Below are 25,857 nucleotides of genomic sequence, written 5' to 3'. Positions count from 1 at the left end.
ATGTATAACTTCTAATACATTTATGCCAGTATTGTTTTATGTTTTTAATGTATTTCTGAATAGATAATTTGGTCAAAAGGAACATATAAAAAAGAAAAACAATAACATAAATAATGTTAATGATAATAATAACAATTATTTTTATCATACACTTCCGTGTTTGTTTTGTCACGTGACCGTGAGCGCCGAACATGGCGGCCAGCGGTGTACATACAGAGAGCTCCGTAAGGAAGAGACGTGTGGACAACAGAAGGACAGAGATAGATTCTGTTCCCAGCCACTCGGAAAATGGAGCAAACGCCAGCGGAGGCTCAGAAAAAGAAAAGGAGCTCCTGTCCCTACAGCCTGGGACTTACTGGCTCACTCGTATCGTGCTGCTGCGCTCCGTCGCCTTTATTTACTGTGAGTCCAGTAACTGCTATGTTCACGTGAACTCGTGCTGTAGCTGCGCAGAGTTGCGCTGAACGGTTTACTTTTGAAGAAGTTCACTTTTCAGTCAAACAATAGCTGTTCAATTGCCTTAAAGTGCTTCATCCGTGACTGCTAGAGTTTTACTGTTTACTTGTACTCTGATGCCAGGATAACAACCATCCCGTCATATGTTGACAGTGAATATAAAACGGTGATTAATCAGCAGTTAAGCGGTCACAGGTGTGCTTTATTGACTATTTCTGAATTAGTTGCGTGTAAAAATAGCTTTTTCTGCCTTGTTAGACAGTAATATATCTGTGTGTTTGTATCTTTGAAACACAAGTAGGCTACACCTATGTGCAACTATTCTTTTTATCCAACTGGTAGAGCAGTTATCAGCTAAGCTTTCTGCTCACTGAATTCTTCTTGTTTGGCCAGCTGCTCCTCCTCTTTTTCACTGTAATGACACTGAACATTTTTGAGTCCACTTCCTATAGACTTGCTGTAGCTGATCTGGCGTCTGACCACATTCTATTAAGATAACATTTAGAACACTTTGAATAGAAAGTAAAATGGACTGTGAATCATGCCTCTCCTCTTGTCTTTGTCACCTTCTGTCTCCTCTTTTTCTCCAGTTGTGGCCTTCAGCGTTGCTTACAACCAGAACAAGCAGCTGATAGGTGAGAACGGCCTTATGCCCTGCAAGAACTACCTGAACAGTGTCAAGCGCTATGTGGGAGGAAAGATCGGCATGGCTGCATTGGCATACACCCCCTCCATCCTCTGGTTTTTGGACTGGAACCACATGGATGCCAACCTAGATGGCATAGCCTTGGCGGGGTTGGCGTTGTCAGGGTTTGTCTTGATCACTGGGATGGCCAATATGGTGATTATGGTCACACTGTGGGTGCTTTACCACTCCTTGGTCAACGTGGGACAGCTGTGGTAAGTGTAGACATAGTATGTCACTGGGACTTGTTTTTCAGATGGCCTTACAATGACACTCGGTTTTTGAATTATTACGGCGTTTAAATTGTTGTTTTAAATAATTGTTTCATTGTCAGGGATGTGCTAAAAACTGTGTTAATTAGTGCTCTACAGATTAACTTAATCCTCCATTGTTGAAACAAACCCACAAAGAATTGGCACCTGACTCTTTGATATACCTCAGCTGGTGGTCTACTGTGTATTGAATCTTTGTTTAGGTTTCTATGTCAGCAACATTGCTTTGTTAACATACAGAAGGCTAGCTGGTGACCACAATGGATACTTTATTAGCGAGCCACATCAGGTTTTTGAAAAGACCAAATTACTCAAACAAAAGAGTGAATTCTGGCTTGAAATTTGGCTTCACCAAAGGGTCATTGTCCAATAGATTACCAAAATGTCATAAGCTGCTACATTTATCAGTCACAAAAGTTGTTTTCAGCTAGCTTTGTGGCCCCCTAGTGGCCAAGAAAAGGCTATTTGATAATGTGAGACATTTATCAAAATTCTTACTTTTGTTTTCTTTGTCTCTTTCTAGGTACTCCTTTGGTAAGTGAACTTGAAACTAATAAAACCAGGGCCTCCTTTGTTTCTCCTCCTCCAAAAGAAGACATGGATTAGAGGCATGTGACACAGCTTTGGATGTCATGGGCGTTTGTGCTTTCTTAAAGAATTTAATTCACCTGTTGATATCCTGCATACCAAACCCTTAACATTTTCCAAAAATCTAATTTGAAAGAGTCTGAAATAAACACCCAATGCAACCTTTTTTCTCCCTAGTTTTCTCTGTTTTGGTAGAAATTAACCAAACAACATAAGCATCAATAGCTTGTTTTACTAAAGGTTACCATGGCGTGCTTTATTTCAAGCTAATATTGGAGCACTCTCTGCTGAATTACAAGGCAAACTATGGCGATAGGATGCGTCCGGCTCTACAGCCTATGGTCGGAAGCGCTTATAGACTGTAATTGTTTCATTTGAATGTGTTGCTGAAGTTCAAAGTTTCCCCATGTCCAAATGGACGTTCGAACTTGGAAGAGAAAGTGACGGCATGACTGAAAAATGGACCTGTTTTGAAACCCAAGCTGATCACTTAGTTCATTGCAGAGTCAAACATACATTCTATAATGTGGCATTAAAAACCAACAAAAACATATATATATTTTTTTCCTTTCTTTTTTTTCTGTGGTGTCATAAACGGAGTGATGTAGTTTGTCTGCTTTATTTACAGCCAGTTTCTGAGCTAAAGCATAGTCTGGTTTATTTATGTACAGTATGTTACCCTCCAGCTTGGTGAACACAGTAAGCTGTCATGACTGTCACGGTAAAGACAGGGAAGAAATTCAGTATAAACATTTGGTTGCATATCGGGCCACATCCCAGAGATGCGGTAAGGTCGGCGGTAGCTCTATTATTGGTTAATGACGATTTGTAGTTTTGAGACGCCAGGCCCATGTCTGTGGTTTAGATGTGGCTCCTATTATCCTTAAAGGAAAGCCATTTTCTTTTCTTCGCAGTTGCTCGGTCCTCCCTGAGTCTTACTAGCTTTTTTTTTTTTGTTTCCTCCTCTGGAATCTTTATCACATTCTGGCTGATTGTGCAGTTTTACATCTGCAGACAAACCTTTGCTGATTGTTTGATTGCTCTTGACTGAAAACCAGGCCAGTGCTTTTTACCATTTTCACCACATTTTATAGAAAATATTCAAAGCTACAAAATTGCTCATAGCAATAGCAATTGTGGTCCAAAGTATTTTTCCTAACCGAAATACTTTATCTCTACAAATATGACATAAACTGCTGTGGAATCACCTGATGTTCCTGTGTTGTAGTTCAGTTTTCACTTATCCGTAAAAATAATGTATGAACATCCACAGTGTCTTGCACAAGAATTGATGCACTTTCCTCCAGCATCACCAAAGATTTAGATTTTAGTTTTTTTTAAAGGGACACTATGTAATATATTAAGTCATTTATTAGCTCAAATCAACATATTCATTCATAAATTAGTCCTCATTGGTGTAAAATTATCTCTGTCAAAAATTTCAATTATCCTCCTGAGTGAAGAATAACTTGTCTGTATCTACGTAGAGCGGGCAAGCTCTATGGAGGCTGCCATGTCCTTTCGGTCTATGAAAAATGACGAAGTGCCGAGAGGGACATAAAGCACTTCGAATCGCGTTTTCCCCAACGCCAGGCCTGCAAGCGGAAATGACGTCATTTTGACGTCACGTCCGCCGAATGGCTTATTACTGTCGCTAATGGTAAATAGATTTTGTCTCGTAAATTATCCCACTAATAATGCATTGATTGTTACCAAACTTCTGCCGTAGTACACATAGGCTCTTAACTCACAAAACGAGGCATTAAAAAGTTTGTAAGTTTACCGGGAGTTTATTTAAAAGAACACTTTCCAGATAGCAACTACACACTGCTGCTAACGCTACCACTGCGTATATTGCTTCTTGAATCTTGACACATACCGCCTGCCGTAGTTCAAGAAGATGCAACGCACATTTGAAAACGCGAGGCGCTAGAGAGCAAATTCATTCGACTTTGAGAAATAAAATTGCACCATTCGATGGGGGAAGAAATTACATAGTGTCCCTTTAAGTTAAATATGTCACAACTATTAAATGGATTTCAAAGATATTTGGAGGGCAACGTTGAGCATGCCAGGTTAGAATTATAAAACCATGTTTTTACTATAAAATAGCTGGCAAATTCAGTCAAATTTCAGTTAACATCTAACTGGTGAATTTTGACAGTGCCATGGGGCTTACTGCTAAGCAGCAGTTTGTGCTTATGGATTGTTAAAGTTGAATTTAAGTAGTTTCAGTGTAGTTTTTAACTTGTACCCAATGTTTGATTAAATATTCCAACCAATGCTAATGAGCAACTGGTATCATGCTAACATGCTAAACTGAGAAGGTAGCATGATATTAGATAGGCAAATATTAGCATTTACAATGGTAACATTTACTGACAGTAGCATTTAGCTCACAGTAGTTGTAGTAGTGAATGTTTGGTTAGTGCACTGTTACAGTGTTCTCTTAAGGAAAGCCAACTGGTTTTAGAAGAGTTTTCATACCATATTTATCTACATAATCAGTGTCGTCCAAGCTAACAATATAGACAGTTCAAGCCACGGTCCTAGGCTAAGCTAGCTGTCACCTATGACCCGTACAGTATATTGAAAATAGGTGGGACTTTTATTACATGTGGTGGCTTGTAAAGTAGCCTTCTGTTCACACTTTTACTTATTGAGCCCAGTTTTAACTAACATTACCGCCACGCTACTGTTATTGTCAAACAAAGAGAGCAGAAACGCGTCAACTTCAAATACAAGCTTAGGTAATTCAGAAAGAGCTAGCTTACATGTTCAATTAGTCTATATACAAACTCTGAACTGTGAATTAGACTTTTACCGTTAATTCATTGTTGAATTTTATACAATTTTAAATCTACGTTTATTGAAGAAGTTATTTATAATCTTGTTTCGCCATTCTGCTGTGATCTTTTCCTGCAATATTTTTAACCAAGAAACCCATCTATATTCAGCATATAATCGGAATGCCAGACTGCAAACTAACACCTCACTCATGCTTTGTGGATTGCATCTGCTTCACCTCTGCATTCGACATGTGGCATCACATCCTTTGCAGGGTCCTGTGCGATTACATTTTGTTGACCTGGCAGATTTCCAGGATGTGCTGTATTGTGTCTGTACCTTTTAAGCGCTGTTTTCTTTTCTGTTCTGTGGCACACTGAACTTATTTATGGGAAAGAAAATAAAATAAAATAAATGATAATTTGATTATTTCTGCAGGTTGGGAGAGCCAGCTGTTGGAGACGGGCTTTCTCGCTATTTTCTTGTGTCCGCTATGGACTCTGTCCCAGGTCCCCTGCCGCTGTCCTCCCTCCCTCATCTGCATCTGGACCTTTAGATGGCTCATTGTTCGCATCATGCTGGGAGCTGTGAGTGAAGCGCACACACACACACACACACACACACACACACACACACACACACACACACACACACACACACACACACACACAGAAGGGATTCTTGCAGGTATAATAAGATCACAGACCACTTCAACGTAAGAATACCATTACTTTGATGGAATAAAACCAAACTCCTGTTATGATTTTGAGACCAAAGGCATTTCAAAATGATCGATGACACCTGAGAAACCCACTGAAATGCTTCTTAGTTTTTATCACCTAAGATCTGTAGATAGATTTTTCAGAGAGAACTTCTTGGACTAATTCAAGTTGTCAAACACGCTGACACACCTGAATACATCCAGCAAGCCCATCTGAAGAAATTATACCATCTCCCAACAGCAAAATTCCCCAGGAAAACCCTGCATTTCTCCTGATATTAGACTGATACTCTGTGAACACAGTTCTGCTATAAAACCGTGCCAGTATTTGGTGAAGCCAAACTAAATATATGGTCGACTAAACAACATGTCTCGATGTTTGACAGTTTCCATAGTGAATTAAAGACCACCGGCTGTGTTTTATATGTCAATCACTGCAGTTGCCACAAGTTGAGTGGAATTTTTCCCAATAAGCCCACGAAGAAATCTGATACACACAGGGAGCACACTCGGTTCCTGTTCACTGTGACTGAGAGTGTTCACTGACATAGAAAATCACTACAATGTTACGAGTTCTGTTAGGATGCTAGACAGCAGCAATTTAAAATACCTCACCTTTACTCCCATAGAATTGTTGGCCTTTTAAGATAAAATCATCAAGACTTTTAACCACACTGGTGATTTTCCTGCATTAATGGTAATGTCAGCTGGAATAAAGGGAAATGGTAGTGACAAAGTTACCACAACTTGATTGATTGCCTTTAAAACAGCTACAGATATTCAAGGTCCAAAGAGGTCAAATGGTACCTCAAAGGTATCCCTGATGTTCAGAGCATGTTTAGTATTTGGTTGCCTTTCTTATTTTTGTGGAATAAGTATATTTTTCCTGAAATTGTTTAAAATGAGACATCTCATCTAATACCAACAAGCCAATTGCATAATTTGTAACTGGCTCATTAAAAAACAAACAAAAAAAAAACAACAGATAAATGAAAATGTCTTCAATGAGACCACAGGTTGCTCAGACACAATCATTTCAAACATGTAGTTGCAAAAACGGAACAACTAGCACATGACCCTGTGTTATGCTAACAATTGTCAACACTGAAAAATGTGCTTATTAATGCATTGATTGGGCTTTTTGGTGTCATTATTAGTGCTGCTGGAGATGCGTTTAACATACTTTCGGGACTGAAGCAGCATGTTTCCACCAGCAGCAGACTGTGAGGGTGACGAGTCGGTAAACTACAAAACTGCAGCTAATTATAGTGTAGCAGGATGGACTGACTTTCTTCAAAATGCATTAGATACCCTCTTAATATGTTGGGTATGTTCACACAACAGCAAAATAAAAAACACTCAAGGCTGACTGGGCTATGCAGATCCAAACCCTCAGCTTTTCCTTACAAATAAGCAACCCTCATGTCAGTGAACCTCTGTGAAGGGGTTAAACTGTGTAGTGAATGTGATAAGCAGACATCTTTTAGAGTGGTTGTTCTTTTTAATGACTGACTTCCAACATGGTCCAAGGCTACAGTTCTTTTGGCTACAGTTGGATAGAAAAAAAAAAAGATATGGTTGAACAAATTGAATGCTTTGACACCAGCTATGTGTCTTTTCATGTGATTTAACTGAGCTTGACCCCTTTTGACAGGTGTCAGGTTTTTGTTTCTACTCCTCGGCTTAATCAGCATGTGTTCCTTTCAAAGGCCTGTTGACTTTACAGGTGTGTCGCTCACGAGGCTCTTCACACTGGACGGACTACTCTGTTTTTCGTGCAGCGGGTTGCAGTTGATGACATTTGGGGATCTCATGACTGAATTGGATTATCAGCTGGGTTTTTTGGCCGCAGCCAGCAGTCCAGCTCCTAATCAGAGTGAAATGATCTGGTGTTTCTAAATCTAGTTAGAGTGGTTAAGCATTCCATGCCAACCACATGATGGGCCGATGTGTCAATATTGACAGTCTCGTGTCCTGGATGGAACGCTATTTACTTAGTAGTGTTGATGGAAAACAGGTCCAGAACTGAAGATGCATTTTTCTCTGTTTTTGGTTCAGTCAACCCTCTAACTTGTCCTAATAAATACTTTAGATAATGTGCCTAATTTACATTATAACTACAAGCTGCATTATATATATTCCTGTGTTTACAGGAGCACTCTTCGAGCTGAAGCTTCTCTGGTTTAAGCAATGGTTCTTGTTTTTGAGTTGTACTCCTATAACGACATAGACAAAATTGACCATGCTTACCCCTGATCATTTGCATCAGTGTCTCAAAGTACTACACGTGCCGTTGTGATGCGTTATTTCAAAAGCATAATGGCCGATGAGCTAATAATGTGTACAGACAGCAATCGGATCAGATTTGATCCTGTGGGGTGGCTCCTGTCTGTGTAATGGATTTTGCGTCTTTAATGTCAGTGCATGAATTGATGCATCAGACATGCTCCATTTGACAGTGGCATTTATGTCACATCTCTCTGATGTGACTGCAGACCACATTTCTGTGATGACTGCATCACTTCACATTGGTGGGACCTTACCAGAGCGTGTAAGGAGTCTGGGATTAATGTTGGTAAAGTTCTGAATAAATCTTGTGGTAGTTTTCACAAAGGGCTCTATGGTGAAGACGGATTTTTAAGGTTGAGTCTGACTTTGACGATTCCCTGACTTTTCCTCTGACACTGCAACGAGAGTCAAATCTGTGGATTTTTTGGGGGGGAAATGACTGATATCAACTGGCTGCTTAAGCATCGTCATTGTGGTACTTCTGCCGTCGTTGCTGCTCCTACCGCTTTTACTATTACTACAAACTGCTGCTGGGTGGCTGCGGATCAGTGGGTGGACTGCTCATCCTCCAACAGGAAGGTCCGTGGTGTGATCCCCAGCTCCTTCACTATTTCAAAGTGGTTTATGTTTATGCATTTGGCAGACGCTTTTATCCAAAGCGACTTACAAATGAGGATATAACATTACAGCTAACATCAAAGCTAACAATAAGCTACATAGAAGGAAAACCACTAGTCAGACAGGTGACACGGGTAACAGTGTAGAGATAGAGTGCAGGTATAGAGGGAAGTACAGAAAGAGGAGTGCATTAGAGGGCGTAGGGAAATACAGGGTAAGTGCTAGGGTAGGGGATACTCTATGAAGAGCTGGGTCTTCAAGAGTTTCTTGAAGATAGACAGGGGCGACCCCTGTTCTTGTAGCGCTCGGTAGGTCACTCCACCATCGTGGAGCGACACATGAAAAGAGTCTGTATTGTGTTAAGCGAGTTAAAAGTGGCCCTGAACTCCAAATTGACCCCCATATGCAATGTAAAGCATTTAATAGAACATAGACTATGGATAATACGTCTTTGTGTTTTTCATCCTTTGCTGTCGTCTTCATCTCGTTAGTCTTTTTCTCCACCTCTTTCTTCATGGTCTTCTTCATCAACTTCTTTGACTTTCGATTCTCTGCTTTCTTCTTTGTCTTCTTTATCTTGTTCTTTTAGTGCAGCTTCAACTTCATTTTCACAGTCTTTTTTTCCATTTTACTCCATTTTTTCTTCATCTTTTTTAGTGTTTTTCTTTGTAACCTTTTTAGTTTCTTCTTCGTCTGTCTTCTCATCAGTTTCTCCCAAAATGCCTGAATTTTGATCATATCAGTCTGGATCCATGAGCCGGTCAACATGGCTAGTTATAGAATTCTCTGTGCTAGATTAAAATGAAGTGTGTAAAGACCAAATTTACCCCCTAAAATGGTCAAATTAGCATTATTTGTGATTTCTTCTCTTCCTGTCCAGAAAGAACAAGACAAGAGAAGTGAGGTGAGGTGAGGGTGACACGAGGGCAAGAGACATTTTTATAGCAGGATGTAAAGATTTTAGCTATAAAATTATATGGTTGTGCAGATTCAGGAAGGGACAATGATTTCAAAAAGAAAAAAAAAAGATGGATAACCCTCAATAAACAACTGAAGAGACAAATGGATTTGCACACAAAGACCTGACCTTCATCAACATACAGTTCTCTTTAGTTCCGGTCATAATCTTCTATTTCACTGAGTAAAGGTTCCCTCCAATGCGTCCATCTCTTTAACCTTTCCCTTTCCCCCCCCCCTTCCTTTTTATGATATACACGAGCTGTGATGCTGAGTCATGATCGAATCTAATTTACCATCAACACTGCAAACCTTTCTTTGTTGCAGCCATAACACTCAAATTTAGCCTCAACATTAAAAAGTCTGAATAGGCAAGTAGTGTTAAAAACAACAACAACTAAAACATCAAAGTGAGCTGTGCACTTCTATATTATTTAATGATTTGCAAAGGTGTACAGGTGTGCTTACGAATGTAGTCCATTTACTGTCAGTCATGCCGCATTGCAGCTCACCTCAGCTGGAGAGTAATATATGTTGGTTAAAAGTTCTTCTCTGCAACTGATCTCAAGCTATCTTTTTTTTTTTGTCTTTTTACCTCACTGACTGTCTTCGACTGATCCTTTTTGTTTTTCTCACATCCATGGCTTTTTTTTTTTTTTTGGTAATTTTTTATTTTGTTTGAAAAAGGCATTTACAAGCAAGTATCAGCACAGAAATATAACATCACTGATTTCCATAGACCTATTCCATTTTTCCATTTTTCCATTTTTCCCCCACTCAGTTGTGCATACAGGTGATCAAAAGAGTCTACAGGAGTCAGAGTTTGTGTGGTATAAGGTAGTCCTCCTGGTCCTTCGTGAACCTCCATATTCATAATCCTGGAAACGTGTTGTTGTATAGTCCATTCGATATAGAAGGTTTAGTACATTCAGATAGACACGCACACCCACACATTCGACCCTCCCTTTTTCCCACATGTTTACAGCCTGCATACCTGGGGTTATCATTTGGTAAACATCAGACTAACAGTCTTAATATGACAACTATATACAATTTAGTGAGGGAGCCTACTTATTTTGATTTTCATCCAGGGGAAGGTGGTAAATGAATGGATAAATACTTCAGAGGGGTCATATAAATTCTGCTCGAGTTGGAGTTATGAATTCAATCCATTTTTCCCATATTTGGTCAAACTTATCTTTTTGGGTCCTCAAACGGTAGGTCAACTTTTCCATCTTGAATATTTCCAGAATTGTTCCGTGCCAATCATTAATTGCAGGTGGTGTTGGATTTAACCACTTTCTGGTGATGGATTTTTTTACTTGCAGCCAAAAGGGCCTGAAGCAGCTTTATGTCCCTCCTTAGTGTCACGCACACAACACGACCCAGATACAGATTTTCAAAATTGAAGGGAACTTGACACTTAAACACTGTATTTAATGTGTTGTGGATGCCACTCCAGTATTGGTTCAATTGGTTCAGAACACATGAAAATGGTTTGCCTCTGAAGAACCACATTTTCTCCAGCAGTTTGAGTTTGTATTCTTGTATTTTTCTTGATATGGGGTCTTAAAATATCTTATAACATTTTTCCAACAGTGCTCCCGCCAGTCCATTGAGTTTGTCGAAGACCACTGAAAAGTGCAAATTTCCCCCCAATCCTCCTCAGACAGCCTCATTCCTGCCTCTTTTTCCCATTTTTCTTTAATATGAAGTGTATTTTCATTAGTAGCATGAAACAGTGAGTCAAAACACTGATTTCAAGATTTTGTAGAATGCTAATTCTGCTGCTGATAAGTCTGTAGTTTTACATTTTTGGTCGATATAGTCACGAATTTGGAGGAATCTGAAAAAATCATTTAGTTGTAGATCATGTTTGGCTTTTAAACACTGAGAACTTTGTATTGCGCCTTTATGTGTAAAGGAGAGATAGGTTGTGAGACCCTTCTCGACCCAGGATACAAATCTTTTATCTCCCCTATTGGGTAAAAATGCTGTATCATAGGCACACCATCTAAAAAGTTTTAACATCTTCTGGATTCCACAAGCTTTAACTACTTTCTGCCATATTTTCAGTGTTTGATTAGTCCAGGGGTTGTTTCTGTTTTCCAATTTAGCTGCCACTCCTCTATCAGCAATTGTGGCTTCAAGGGGAAATGTAGTGTTCAAACCAGATTCTAATTCTTTCCACCTGGCCCTGTATTCCCCATTGCACCAGTGCAGTAAGGGAATAAGTTGTGAGGCATAGTAATAATTTCTTAAACAAGGAAGTGCAATCCCTCCGCTCTCCTTTCCTAGTTGTAAAGTGGTAAACCGGATCCACGGCTTCTTTCCCTGCCAGATGAAGCGAGAAATCCATTTGTCCCATTCCCTGAATTGATTGTCGTTCACCTCTACTGGTAGAGTCCTAAAGATGTATAATAGGCGGGGGAGGATATTCATTTTGACTGCACCTACCCTTGAATTCAAACTGAGAAAGGGGATGAGGTTCCATCTGTGCAAATACGATTTTATTTTTGACATCATCCATGGCTTTTTGACTAAACATCTTGAACGAGGGTGGCTCCTCCTTGCCCCGATGATATGTCTGATTTAGATTAATGAACTCCACAACCTGTCTTCTGTCTTTTTCAGGGTCTTATTAAAATCCGAGGCGACAAATGCTGGAGAGACCTCACCTGCATGGACTACCACTATGAGGTGTGTGTTGGATGTTTTTCATGCTGTGCAGAAAACTTTCCTCAATATGAAATCCCAAAGTTATTTTCTGAACATTAAAGCTATCGCATTTATTCTGGAGTCCATATGACAAGCTATACAAGAGTAGTTGGTAGATTTCTCGTAGGCCCACGACTGGATCAGCTGGAACAGTGTGAAATGTTGGAAGAGAAATGAAAGGAATGGTTCAGTTAAAAGGAACACTGGACCGTGGCTTTCTCTCTGACTGATGACAGGATGTCATTAGCTCACATCAGGCTAACCACACCAGGGCAGCTCATTACAGGAACCGCTGTTGTGGATTTTGATAAATCAGCCTCTTACACAGAGCGGGAGGTTTCGCAAAATCCAGTGTTTGTTTTTACCTGTGAGATACTCAGTCACTCTGAGCCACACTGATCTGTGCTACAAAGCCGGAGAGGCAGGAAGACTGTCTTCTGTAATTAACACAGACAGGAATACACCGGCTCCAGTGGGACTGGAGGATTGGAGATGACACACACACACACACAAAATAAGAATGCAGTGAAGATACTCCCCCTCTGTAAAATACAATAGGAGCAGAGGATTATAATGCAAAGCTCACTAATGTGGGACTGCTGTGGGGTATCACAATGGGTCCAGCTAATTGATGTAAAGGATTTAACTCGTATGAAAACTGGGGAAAGAAAAACTTATTTTGTTTTTGGAAGATCAGTGTATTTTTCTTTTTTTTTTTACAATTCATCCATTGCGGTACATGAATTTCAGGCAATCTGTTGGAGAAAAAAAATAGGTGGGAAAAGTTAGGAATTATCAGATTTAATGGGAGAGGTTGGGGACATGGAGTCCAAATGAGCCGTGTTCAGAACCTGCACCGTGGATCAAGTCAGCCTCTCCAAATCTTAAAAGTTGTCTTTGCCTCGTGCGAGGAGTTTGAGTATCTTGGGATCTTGTTAACGAGTGATGGGCAGACGAATTGGGACTTTGTCAGCAGTAATGAGGCTGTTGTTCTGGTCCGTTGTTTAAAAGAGCGGGCTGTTCTGAAAGGCCTTCGATTTACTGGACCATCTTCATTCAAACCAAGGGTCACTAGATTTGGAAAGTGACAAAACTAATGAGATCATGGATACAAGCGGCTGAAACAAGTTTCCTTTGGAGGGCGGCTGGGTGCAGCCTTAGAGATGGGGTGAGACACTTGAGCATCTGTAAGATGCTCGGCGTAGAGCCGCTGCTCCTTAGCGTCGAAAGGAGTCAGCTGAGGTGGTTCAGGTCACCCCCATTTTAAGGTTAGTCAGGCAACTCCAACCAGGAGGAGACCCCAGGGGCAGACCCAGAGCAGGCGGTTAAATATAACTTCTGGCCTGGGAACGCCTCGGGATCCCCACAGGAGGAGCTGGACGGTGTCACTGCTGAGAAGGATGTCTGGGTTTGTCTCCTGGACCCGTTGCCTCCATGACCTGACCTCAGATAAGAGGAAGAAAACTGATGGATGGATAAAATTTTATGTTAAAGAATCTAAACCAATATGGAGCCTTTCAGTGACAGTTTACGCAAAAAAGAAAGTAGAATTGAACAATTCAGGGAACTTTTTTAAATGAAGAAAAGGAATCGAAGTAGTTTCTCGAAGAAAAAAAACTTGCAGATCTGTATAAAGGTAGCACATGTACTTGATTATCTTCAATATGGTTAACAACTGTAGCGTCAGACTGTCAGCTGGATATTTCCACAGAAATCAGCATTGCGTGGCTTTAAGTTGAATTTACTCTGATTCATTGAAATCAGTCTCTTGCACAGACCTACTTGTTTGCATACCTGGTTTGTGTGCTTATGTGGGTCTAGTTTTGGTGACTTTATTTATTATCTTCAGTATAACGTCACAATATTTACAAACCTATCATTTGGATCGGGTCTCATTCATTGTTTCAGTCCACATTCAAGTGTTTCGTCTTATAAAAGATGTCTCCTCTGTTGTTGTTTCAACAATTAAAATTATGGATAAATATGACTTATAATTGCATTATGTACATACAAAAAACATGGAGGTTTTTTTTTCTATTTAAAAAAAAAAGAAAAAAAAAAAGTGTCTCGAGTCTTTTATACGACACGTGTTGTAGCAGACATCACCTGTACGCCGATGATTGGCTCGACAACGACACAATAAGTTGACTCATTTCAGTGAAAACTCTATTAAAAAAGAAACGGGGCTCGTCCTGCACTCGGGTCATTCTGTAATATTGTGCTGAATAAATGGGTGGTATGGTGGCTAGTGCCTGCTCAGGCCAGTGGAGCTGACCAATCACAACAGTTGTAGTTTTTGGGACAGGTTGACCTCTGAGGCTTCTGTTTTTACAGGGCACATGGCAAAATAAGTGGAAGCAAACGGCGCTCTCTCTGCCATTTCATAGCAGCATTAAACCTTGAAGTTACAGCCTTTACCAGTAAAGTATGGCCAATAGTTTATCATAAATAATGTTGGGGAAACTTGGAACATTGTTCTGTGGCGTTACTTGGCTCATGCACTGACTGTTCCTCATCGTGCTGTTGTTATGTTTAACATCCTTAAACCGCGACGTGTGGCCACAGAAGCCAACAATAGCCAAAGAGTCTTGAATCCAACGACAAGAATCCTTCTGTTACTTGCTGACAATTACTTTACATCAAATGTATCAGTGATGTGGTGCAACAAGACAAATCATCTTACAATGTGGAGCTTATTCCTTGCTCGGTCCATTTCCCTGACCTGACAACGGCCCAAGTGGTAATGTCGATTTAAAAACACACACACACACACACCTGAAGCCAGTGGCGCCAGGTGAAGCCTTGTTAACCCCTCTGACACACTGCTCCCTTTCAGACCTGCAGAGGACAGTTGGCACTTTGTTTGTCCCCCTCTGCTCTTTTTGCCTGAGTTTGTTGTAATGCAGCTAGCCTGGAGGCCATGTAGCAGTGGTTTGGTTTTCTGAGGTCTCAGAATCGTTGCCTGTGAATTTCCAGGAGTGTTTTTGGTAAGATACAGGTTCAATAATCATTTTTTTCCCTCTATTTCTTAAAAACAATGAAAGTATTGATTGGTATGCCAGATGTCCCGTTTTCTTTCTCGCTCCACCTATTTTTGTACCATATTTATTTTTCCCCACTTCATCTGAAACTGTTTGCATGTCCAGCTATTACACACTTCACATACACACACTTAATCATACATATACAAACACTGCGCAGCGTTGTGAGACCTCTAAGTGTTTTTTTGAGGGAAGGTGGGGTTGCCTTCGTTTAAATAAAGTTCCAATTTTTATTTAGACATGGAAATTTTTCCCTCAAGGTACGGCACCATAAATTACTCCCCATCCCACTTGGAGACGAGCACCGGTGCCAAAGTAAAGCAGCAAAAAACTTCCATCGTGAGCAATAGATGCACTATTATGTTTAGAAATAGAATAGAAATAGAAATAGAAAAATACTTTATTCATCCCCCTAAGGGGGAAATTCAAATTGGTCAAGTAGCTCAAAAAAATGATAAATATTTCCAATGATTGTATATTAGCAACAACAAAAGAAGATGTTCGCTAGAACTCTGCTTGATTGTTTTGTTTTTTAAAAATCTTTTTTCTATGTTAACTTTCAGGGAAGAATATATTACTTGAAGAACCTGTCCCCCTTCAGCTTTATCTCTTCTATCTCTCCAGACCCAGCCGGTTCCCAACCCCATGTCGTTCTACATGCATCGCTCTCCGTGGTGGTTCCATCGCTTCGAGACCTTGTCCAACCACTTCATTGAGCTCATCGCCCCTTTCTTCACCTTCCTGGGCAGGCGCATGTGCTTGGCGAACGGAGCAATCCAGGTTCTTTTCCAGGTAACTCGCCGCTCAGAAGCACAAAATGACGACGAAGAGTCGAATTTGAAATGATGGAAAGCAGACTGTTTTTGTTTTGTTTTTTTCCGAAGTTACTACAAACTGAAAGATTCTGGAAAAAATACAAACTTTGCATTTTGTCTTGTGCCCGCTACTTTTGGAAATATCTCAGTCATTGACCCGCTTAGATTTTCAGTGTGGTTGCATCGCTTGTCAAGCTCGCCATGCCTCATCTGCTTGGCCTGGCCCTCGGAGCCCCGCCCTAATTTTCTTGCTCGCATTCAACTTGAAACCATGAAAGCAGCTTTTCACGGAAATAGACTGCTGACAGCGACTTGTACGCATGCTGTGTACATCTGCTGCTCAATGTCTGCTGGTACTGGTAACTTACACCAGTAGAGTGTCAATGAAGTAACTACATCTCCATATTGAGAAAGCGCTTAATTGCTGTTGGTGTGATTAGAGGAATATATATATATTTTTTTGTGTGTGTGTTCACAGCATTAAGTTACCCGCCAAAGGTCCAGGTTTTGATAACGGGTAAAGTACTGAATCACACCGTGCGATATAAACTCGAGCCGCTTGCAGTCAGTGATACGACAGCTAGCTTGACAGTGTTTTCAACCAACTGTTTGCCGATGTCCTGCGGGAAACCTGGACGCTCAAGCTTTTTGTTCAGGGTCTGATTCCAGTTCAAACGGAAGCTGTCGCACATTTCTGTCAGACATGATAACGTTCTGGCCTGGAAACGTGCTTTCTGCTCTGCTTCTCTCAGCGGTTGCCATAGCAGGGATAAGTCGTCAGTCTCAACAGAGGCACTGCCCCAAAGCTTAAGTCAAGTGGTCTTTTTCACCAAAGCATGTGTCATACATTTCTATGAGACCCTGGGAAACTGTGGCAATTTGTTAAAAAAAAAAGAAAAAAAAAAAGGATGTAATATGCCCCCTTTAAAATGTTTTTTATATCCCTAACTAAACACTAAATCTGTCTTGGGATTTCAGTGTAAGTCTCCTAAACCTTGTTTATTTTTATTATTCCATTCTACTATATGGTCCCTCTTTTATGTGCATGTTTTATTGCATTTATCTGCATTATCCATCAGTGTACACTTTCATTTAAGCATTATGTGAAGCGGATGTCGGAGGTCTTGAATGTCAGGTCAGTCTGAGTCACAAGAAGTCGCCACTGGATATATTTGTACTGTAGGATGCAGCTTTCCTCTGTGGACTAACTGTGTCCCCTCTCTCTGTCTTACTTCTTTGGCCCGGAGGTGGTCTTGATTGTAAGCGGGAACCTCAGCTTTCTGAATTGGCTCACAATTGTCCCAAACTTGGCTTGCTTTGATGATGCGTCGCTGGGCTTCTTGTTTCGTTCTGGGACCGGGGCCAAGAAGGCAGTGCTGGAGATGCAGAACGAGCAGGCAGCCGGACGCTCTCCCAGACCCTCCAAAGGTATTCAGATTCTAAACTCTCTTCTCTGCTTTGAAACGGCATAAGCTCAAATTTTTTCCAGTCCTTTTTGCTTTCAAAAGAATTTTATTCTAGTTTTAAATGTAATATTTGATATGAACACCAAAGCACACCCTCTTTCAACTTTAAGGTTTTGGAAATCAAGACTTGATAAGAACTTATCTGGTCCTTACCAGGGCTTAGAATGATGTAAATATAACCTCTAGATAAACAACAATACATGACATATTACATTGGGTCGCAAGACTGTTGTCAATCATCCAAGGAGTGGAAGGCCCCGAAAGTTCACCCCAAGGATAAAAACCCTAGAGCTACATCTCAGACTCTACAGGCCTCAGTTAGCATGTTAAATGTTAAAGTTGATGATGGTACAGTTAGAAAAAGACTGAACAAGTATGGCTTGTTTGGAAGGGTTGCTGCAGAAAGTCTCTTCTCTCTAAAAAGATCATGCACAGCAGCACAGCTTAGGTTTGGGAAGTTACATCTGAACAAGCCACTTCTGGAACAGAGCAGCTGATGATTTGGGCTTGTTCTGCAGCCACAGGACCGGGGCACCTTGCAGTCATTAATTCCACCATGAACTCCTCTGTATACCAAAGTATTCTAGAGTCAAATGTGAGGTCATCTGTCCGACAGCGAAAGCTTTGCTGAATTTGGGTCTTCAAACAGGATCCCAAACATGGCAGCAAATCTACAACAGAATGTCTGAAAAAGGAAAGAATCAAGGTGCTGCGATGGTCCAGTCAAAGTCCAGACTTAAACCTGATTTGAAATACTGTGGTGGGACCACAGCGCTGCGGATGAACAAATGCCCACAAACCCCAATGAACTGAAGCAGCATTGTAGAAAAGAGTCGGGACAAAATTCCACAGATAACATCATACAGCAAATGATTACTTCAAGTTATTGCTGCTAAAGATGGTTCTACAAACTACTCTGCTTTTGCATTTTGGCTTAGTTCTTGTTAAATAATTAACAACACAATGTAATACATCATGTATTGTTAATCCGGAGTTGCATTTTCCTACTTATAAGACCTGGTTAGAACCAGGAGTTGTTGTTTTTTTTGTTTTTTTTTTGTGGTACATAAACCCTTAGAATTAAAAGAGGTTTGTATTTTCTTTTTCACGTGACTGCAAGTCCTGGCACAGTGTGCAGGATGTGGTTGAATAGAAACATATGCATTATTTACAGTGAAGGCCTATAACCGGAGAAGGTAGAGGGTCTGGTCATGATGGAGAGGGAATTACGGGAATAAAAGGGATTAGCACTAGCTGAGAAGCTCAGAAAAGCATGACATATGGTTTCATGGAATTTAAAGTAACGTTGTGTACATTTTTACAATTCAGACTGCTTTAAGTATTCGTGGCCCCTCTAATTGGTCTCGTTGGACCCATTAGTGTTTTTACTTTACTGTAGGATGTTGAATATAAAACGGGCTCATACCTGCAGTGAGCAAATTTGAACCATTTAAACAGACCAAGAATGTCAGTCTTGGTGAGAAAAGTTTTATTTGGATTACAGTGATGTCTTTAACATGCATGGGATAAGCAGGCAGGTAGAAGGAACTGAGGCAGACTTGGCCAACATTTGTTTTTAAAAAAAAAAAGAAGAAAAAGAAAAAAAGCGGCCATACTGTGATCTAACAGGTTGAACCTCTTCCACTGAGGATATGTAACCCCCGATCACACACACATCCACACTGAAGCTGTGCTGACAGGCTGCCAGGATGTTAGTATCTGGGCAAGATACCGACAATTATGTCCCAGTTTTCCTTTTGGTCACTCAGGGTGATTGACAGTCTCCAATGTTTTAAAGAACTGCATTTAAAAAAAGAATCCTTATTTTTTATTTATTCATTTTGTGTGTGTCAGGTATGTCGATACGTAAGGTGGTGAACATTTCTTTGGGCATTCTGATTGGCTGTCTGAGCATCCCCGTGGTGATGAACCTGCTGAGCTCCAGGCAGGTGATGAACACCTCCTTTGACCCTCTGCGCATCGTCAACACCTACGGGGCCTTTGGAAGGTACAGAGCGCAGCGGCGGGCTTCTGTGGTTTGAAAATGCGAGCTGAAACGGAAGGGGTTTGTAAACGGCCTGAATGGTGTTCAGTATGGGCTTCCATTTCTGAGCCTCTGTGACTCACAGCTGTGTTAGAAAAAGACCATCTGAGAGCTTAAACATTTCGCTTTTACTGTAAGTTATTGGCTTTTATCTCAAAAAGTTTCAAAAGAAACGCAGGTGTCTTTAAAAAAAACAAAAACGAATGTGCTCGTGTCACATAAGGCACGAAAGGGAGGAGCATGCATGTTGAATTGGGTTTTAATGGTTTAATAAACAGCTCGGTGGAGAAATATTTCAGCCCTGACTACAGTTTTTACTTCAGCTGCTTGTAAAAACAGCTGCAACAACAAGTTACAGTGATGCCAATAATGCACCTAATATGGACTTAAACACTAGGAAGCACAGCTCTTTAGCATGTTGAACACTCACACTTTTTTATTTTATTTTTATTTATTTTATTTTTTTGTAGGGGCTCAAAAATAAAGGGCAAATTTTGTGATCTGTTAATATTAAATATTTGGTCCAGTTTCGAGCGCTGTGATGAGATTCACCTTCAGCAAATGACATGCGGCTCAGTTGGGATGAGATCATGTGATTGAGTCAGTCATCGCAGATTATTCCTCTCCTGGACCATCTGAACAAAAAGCATATCCGTGCACGCTGCAGAAGGAGTCGGTACCAAGGGAAGCCGTGTATGCCTATGCACAAATTGAGCATCATGTATTTTTTTTTTTTTCCAGTTTGCAGTTTGTCAGACATTTAACCTGCTCCAGAGATAAAGAAACAAAAAAAATAGCGCACACCTGTCCATGAACTGGCTTTAGACTCCAGTCACACTTGAGTTCTTTGAGCCTTTATCCCTCAGAGAGCTGTAACTTGCATATGATTTTGGAAACGGCTGAAAACACAAACTAGTCTTTGTCCAAACATCTCTAGACCTACCTGTAAGTGCAAGCATTTAATCTTGTTTTCCACTTCAAATACTAGCATCACTAAGGAGCGTACCGAGGTGATTTTCCAAGGCACTCTGAGCCCAGATCCCAAAGACCCTGAGGCGGTTTGGGAGGAATACCAGTTCCTCTGTAAGCCAGGAGATGTTTACCGGCGACCCTGCCTCGTATCACCGTACCACTACCGGCTCGACTGGCTCATGTGGTTCGCAGCCTTCCAGGTGAGATACTAATGTGGAAAAGCGTCAGTTTTACTCCCACTAAGTGAGCAAGTTAAGATAGCTCCTGTTTTTATCATTTCAATCTTAATGTCCTTTCCATAATCCCTCCATGCTTTTTTTTCTTCCCAGTTTTCCTCTTTTTGTTTTTCTTCTTTCTCCACATTATCTGTAATGTATTCTCCTTATCTTGCTCACCTTTTCCTACTTTCAAGTAAACCATTGTCCCCACATGTTCCTGCAGACCTATGAGCAGAGTGAGTGGGTGATCCACATAGCGGGGCGCCTGCTGTCTAATGACAGTACTGTCCTCTCACTGCTGGACCACAACCCCTTCCAAGGCAGAGAGGCACCCAGGTAAAGAGGGCTCACACTGTTGACACCGGTGGCACCGACATGCTCAATATGCCGCCTTCTACCTTTTCTTCTCACAGGTTCTTTCCCTGAAGAGCAAACCAAATATCTGTGTTGTTAAAGATCATGCTCTGGCATTAATGGCTAGTAATCAGCGCCCTCTGGTGGCGCAGAGCAGTGTAGAACATTGTCTCCTCAGGATGTTATTTCAACTGCCAGTGGCCGTTCAGGCTGAAACACGAGCTTTTTCACTTCCTGTTACAGGCAGTCTTTCTAAGTAATAATTAGCAAACTATTTTTCTGTTGTATTCAGAGACACTCTATAAAGAAATCCAATAATTAAAAGGGAAACAAAATGATACTGCACAATATTCTGCTGTATTAGGACACAGAAATCATGAGTTGGGGAATTCTTTATTGCATTGACATGCACAAAGAAAACAGTGGTAGTCCAACATCCACCTGTTGTATTTCGCTAACCTGAGGTCAGGCCACGGAACCAACAGGTCAAGGAGGGAAACCCATCACATCCTGGGAGAAGTCCACCGTCCTTGTCAAATTTGGTTAAATAAATTTGGCTGCATTTGTAGTATTACTACCAGAAACAGAATCTCTCTTTCTGTTCTGAAGTCATTTCAAATCTGCTCTGAGTTTTACATTTGACATGATTTTAAAGTAAAAAGAAGTTGATTAACAGTTTTATTACCTTTTATGATATTTCAACTTCCTTCTTAATATCATTCACAAAATAATGCAAACGTTATCCTCTCATACACTTTGTGATGATGGGATGGCATTGCACTGAATCCCACAGGCTTCTAATAACTTGTTTTTTAATTGCCAATTTCAGACTCTCCCCTGAGGGGGATTTTATCAGTTATATACAGGACTTGGACTGAGTTCTCCCTCTGTGTGGGAGATGTGGTTTTGGCAGATCCGGGCTTATGTAGAAGAGATGCTGTCAGTCAGTCTTTGCATCATGGGAGTGTTTTCTGCATCCTTCTCTCAGGTGGGTCCGAGGAGAACATTTCCGCTACAAGTTCAGCCAGCCGGGCTCTGCCAGTGCAGCACAGGGCAAGTGGTGGCTGAGAAAACGCATCGGAGCCTACTTCCCTCCCGTGGACCTGGAGACACTCCGGGGATACTTCCAGTCCAGGAACTGGCCTCACCCACATATACCGCCAAACAGGAACTAAAGCCATGGCACCTGACAGGAACTCAGATGACGTGTCAGAAGGAAATTATCATTTTAAGCTCCACATTTGTCTTCTTTGTGTGTGTGGGGCTGTTAACAGAGGTTACCATCACCATGGATGGCATCAGCTTTTATGAGGAAGTGCTTGATAAAGTCTTTCCTTATACTGACAAAAAGTTTCAGTTTGAAATGTATTTCCAGTCATTCCAAATAAGGTGCTTGACTGCTCAGCTTTCTGTCTCCTAAAACAGTACATGAGCCAATGCTGAAGGTGACTACAGTATTAAAGAGAATCTAACCATCAGTGTGTTGCCACAGTCATCACCTATATTGGTCCTGCTAATTCTTTCATTTTCCTGATAAGTCTCAAAGCAGTTGTCCGCTCTGACAGATTATTTCTTTTAAAACACAACTAACTGGGATCAGAGTTAATACGAGCAGTCTCACTGAATCAGATGAGTAGAAGGCAAAATTGTCATTAGTGTTTCTAAATTGATCCTTGGAGTGAGCATGAGCGTGCACGGTTGCTTGTCTCTGTGATGGAGTAGCAACCTGTCCAGGTTGTACCCCGCCTCTCGCCTGATGACTCCAAAACGCCTGATGTTCACCAAAAGAAACGGTTACAGTTACTCAAAAGTCCACTAGATGGCACTGTTTCCCAGTTAAAAGACGCCTTTTGGACTTTAATCTCAAAAGTGCAGCTTGCAGTCGAACCTTTCTTTTAAATCAAACAGTCTCTTGTCCAGCATGTTAAAAAGACATCACGGTGCGAGCAAAGAAATCTGAGACATTTACCTGCTGTGGCGACTGTGGTCTAGTTCCTACAAGAGAAGGAAGCATTCAACAAAAATTCAGTTTGTCTCGGAACTACTGTGCAGCAAAAGTATATTTCTGAAGCGATGACTAACAAAGGAAAGCAGAACCGTAGTTGTTGATTTGTTTCTGTTTATATGAAACATTATATCTCTATTTTTTTTTTTTTTTTGATAAATGAGCAGTCGGACTGTGAAGTTATTTTCACCTCACTGACATCTTGGATAAATACTCTCGTCACTCGAGCAAAAAATATGGTGGTGTTGCAATATACTGTATCAGTTCTCCAGAAAATGAAGACCAATCTGCTGTCTAGTCTACGGCAGAATGTAAATATAACTTGTGCTATTGTAAAAATCAACTGTGGCTATAAGCTGTGTAAAGGATCATTCGGTATATGATGCAGTTCACTCAGAAATTACAAGAATAAGGTTTGGCTGTATCATTGGGGTGGATACACAGCTTTCCACAATACTGACTTTAACTTTCTGAGCTTCTGTTCAAGTGATAAACTATATTCTCTCCAGACATGCAGCACAATAATGTCTAATAAATCCAATAATGCCTCAGGAACAGTATACTACTGGGTGCATCAATACAGAAAATGTTTTATCTGAAAACAGGCTATTTGATATTTGAGATGGGATGGTGGATGATTGCATGGTTTTAGGTTACAAGCTTACAGACCCCGGTCAAAGGAGATTTAGTTTATGCAACATCTGCTAAATAACCCCCAGAAAAAAGTGTTACGTCTGTGGGTTGATGTTCTCAATATTCACTTGGTCATCTTCAATGTCTTAACAACTGCATAAAAGACCGTCGGTTTGGATAAATCAAATTAAACCTCCCTGCGAGGAGCAGAGGGGACAGAATTCAGCATCTGTCCCCTGTCAGAAGTTACTCTGAGCAGCATTTTTCTGATTTGTTAAATTTGGTGTTGCAACATTATACTTTATTAATTTGTTGTTTTTCTTTTTTTTTTTGGGGGGGGGGTTACTTCTTGAGAGAATTGAAATGTGGTATGACAGTGCGACAAGTTTCGTGCTCAATGTGTGATGGCAAGCAATCATCCTTTATGTGTACGCTCCATTATGATGCATTTGCACTGAGCACAGAGAATCAACAGCAGCTAACTTCAAGCTGATGTACGGACGGGTTGGTGGTCACAGAAAAACCCTTTGAAAGGCTCAAGTCGGTAAAACTGCAATTCAGGGTTTTCCATGGCTTCAATGCAAACTGGCGATTTATGTTGCATCATCTTTTTTTCTTTTCTTTTAAAAAGGACTCTAAACAGTTACGGGGCCAAGTGCTCTCAAAAGCACATAGAACAAGTTGGTTAAAATCAAACTCTTTATGAAACAAGTTGGGCGGAGGTTGGAAACATCCTTTCCAACACAAAAAAGAAAATCTCTCTCTCTCTTTGTCTTACAATCTCCACCAATGCAAGCATCGACAACATCTTCTCTTAGAGCATTGACTCATCTCAAAAACTCATCACAGAAGCTGGTACTTCAGCCACAAGCACAGTTGTAATCAGCACATGGGATTCTTGAGTAATCTAGTGCATATGGCAAGAGTCCAGCTACAGCACAAATTAAAGTGCAAGCTCCAAGTGGCGGCACACGGTAAGCTAGCCCGTAGGTTAAGAAAAGCTGGGTGAAGTATTTCTATGTTGCATCCAGTTTATTCATTGGAAGATTTACTTTCCACTTTGATCTGTTTAAAAATGAACGCTTTCTGTCTCCATTAAAAGGTGCTGTAAGTTGTACAAACAAGCAACTCAGCAGAGTCCTCAGTCGGTGTGGTTTAAGTAGAAAGTATGATAGGACATCGGTCATGGATGGGTGTGTGTGCTCTTCCTGTTGTTTGCAGCTCATTGGTTTTTGACAATGCAACACTTGCACAGCCAGGGTGTATTTAATAGCCTCCTCATCAAACGTATCTGCATCTTGTTTGCTGTGTTAACCGCCTCCAGACTGCAAATAACCCCCCCCCCATTTGCTTTTGCAGCCTTGTCTCCCAGCTTTATGTGACGGCTTCGGTTTGGCATTTTCCCCAGTTATCATCTGACATCAAATTAAAGCAGAGGCAGCAGCGGCACGCAAAGACTGGGTGCGACCAAAAGGGATGAGTTGTAGGTTAAATTCCCTGATGGGCAAAATCTGGCGGAGTAGAGTGAATCACATCACTAGTGTATCAACAATAAGATTGTGCAGAGCTGTCTTAATAGTTAGGCAGACCTCATGTGCAAATCTGTAACTAAAATAGGCGGGAGGAAAAATTACGGTTTGCAATTCTTCTCCAAGAAGGAGGTTACAATAAGACAGAGTATATCGAGCTGATGAGAACAGTGAAGCGGTCAGATTATCCGTGGTGTTTATGGTTAAATAACATGTCTTATGGAGCATGTATAGTCACAGTAGATATAGGAAAATGATGTTTTTTGTGTTGGCTTGAAGGTAAGGAGTTACTGAATATAAAGGAGTGAATTTTAGTATTTTCATGGAAACTGGTACCCAGTTTGGGAAAAATTTTCTTCTATGCATAGGAAGTAATAAACCCCGACATGCACAGGGGCAAACCCAGGAATATAAATTAAGCAAATATGAGTGATCAGCAGGGAATTCTGGTGAAAATATGAATAAGAAAGCATTTAGATTGTGCTAGTTTTTTATCTATTCACAACTGTGACATTCATACCGCCAGTCGGTGAAACATATCAGAGCCGCAGCTTATTCTCTCTCTGAAATAAGAAAATACACCATATTGGGGGGAATGGGGGGAGCTAACAGAAAATGAGCGATTCTTCAGTCAAAATACTGTAAAACACTTGGCAGTATGGGTCTCTCTGCACTGAAAATGGCTGGCA

General features: G+C 40.8%; 1 protein-coding gene across 1 annotated transcript; it reads left to right on the top strand.

The window, feature by feature from the left end:
* Positions 1-176: 176 nt before the first annotated feature.
* On the top strand, positions 177-22,479 carry lmf1 (lipase maturation factor 1). Its single transcript, XM_075457474.1, has 11 exons — positions 177-402; positions 1,047-1,356; positions 1,937-1,947; positions 5,227-5,375; positions 12,008-12,073; positions 15,757-15,924; positions 17,195-17,375; positions 19,268-19,421; positions 20,446-20,629; positions 20,871-20,983; positions 21,990-22,479. Exons 1-11 carry the CDS (start codon positions 192-194, stop codon positions 22,174-22,176), a joined length of 1,734 nt encoding a protein of 577 aa, XP_075313589.1. The 5' UTR covers positions 177-191; the 3' UTR covers positions 22,177-22,479.
* Positions 22,480-25,857: the final 3,378 nt, after the last annotated feature.

The sequence above is a fragment of the Odontesthes bonariensis genome, chromosome 23, assembly GCF_027942865.1.
Source record: "Odontesthes bonariensis isolate fOdoBon6 chromosome 23, fOdoBon6.hap1, whole genome shotgun sequence".
In the NCBI taxonomy this organism is placed as follows: Eukaryota; Metazoa; Chordata; class Actinopteri; order Atheriniformes; family Atherinopsidae; genus Odontesthes; species Odontesthes bonariensis.
This window is presented reverse-complemented; position numbering and strand designations above follow the sequence as displayed.

Excerpts from the sequence above, each read along its gene's own strand:
- lmf1 (XM_075457474.1), top strand. The coding sequence starts at position 192 with ATGGCGGCCAGCGGTGTACATACAGAGAGCTCCGTAAGGAAGAGACGT. Across the intron at positions 15,925-17,194 it reads CAATCCAGGTTCTTTTCCAG|GTGGTCTTGATTGTAAGCGG; the intron begins GTAACTCGCCGC and ends TTTGGCCCGGAG. Across the intron at positions 19,422-20,445 it reads ACCTACGGGGCCTTTGGAAG|CATCACTAAGGAGCGTACCG; the intron begins GTACAGAGCGCA and ends TTCAAATACTAG.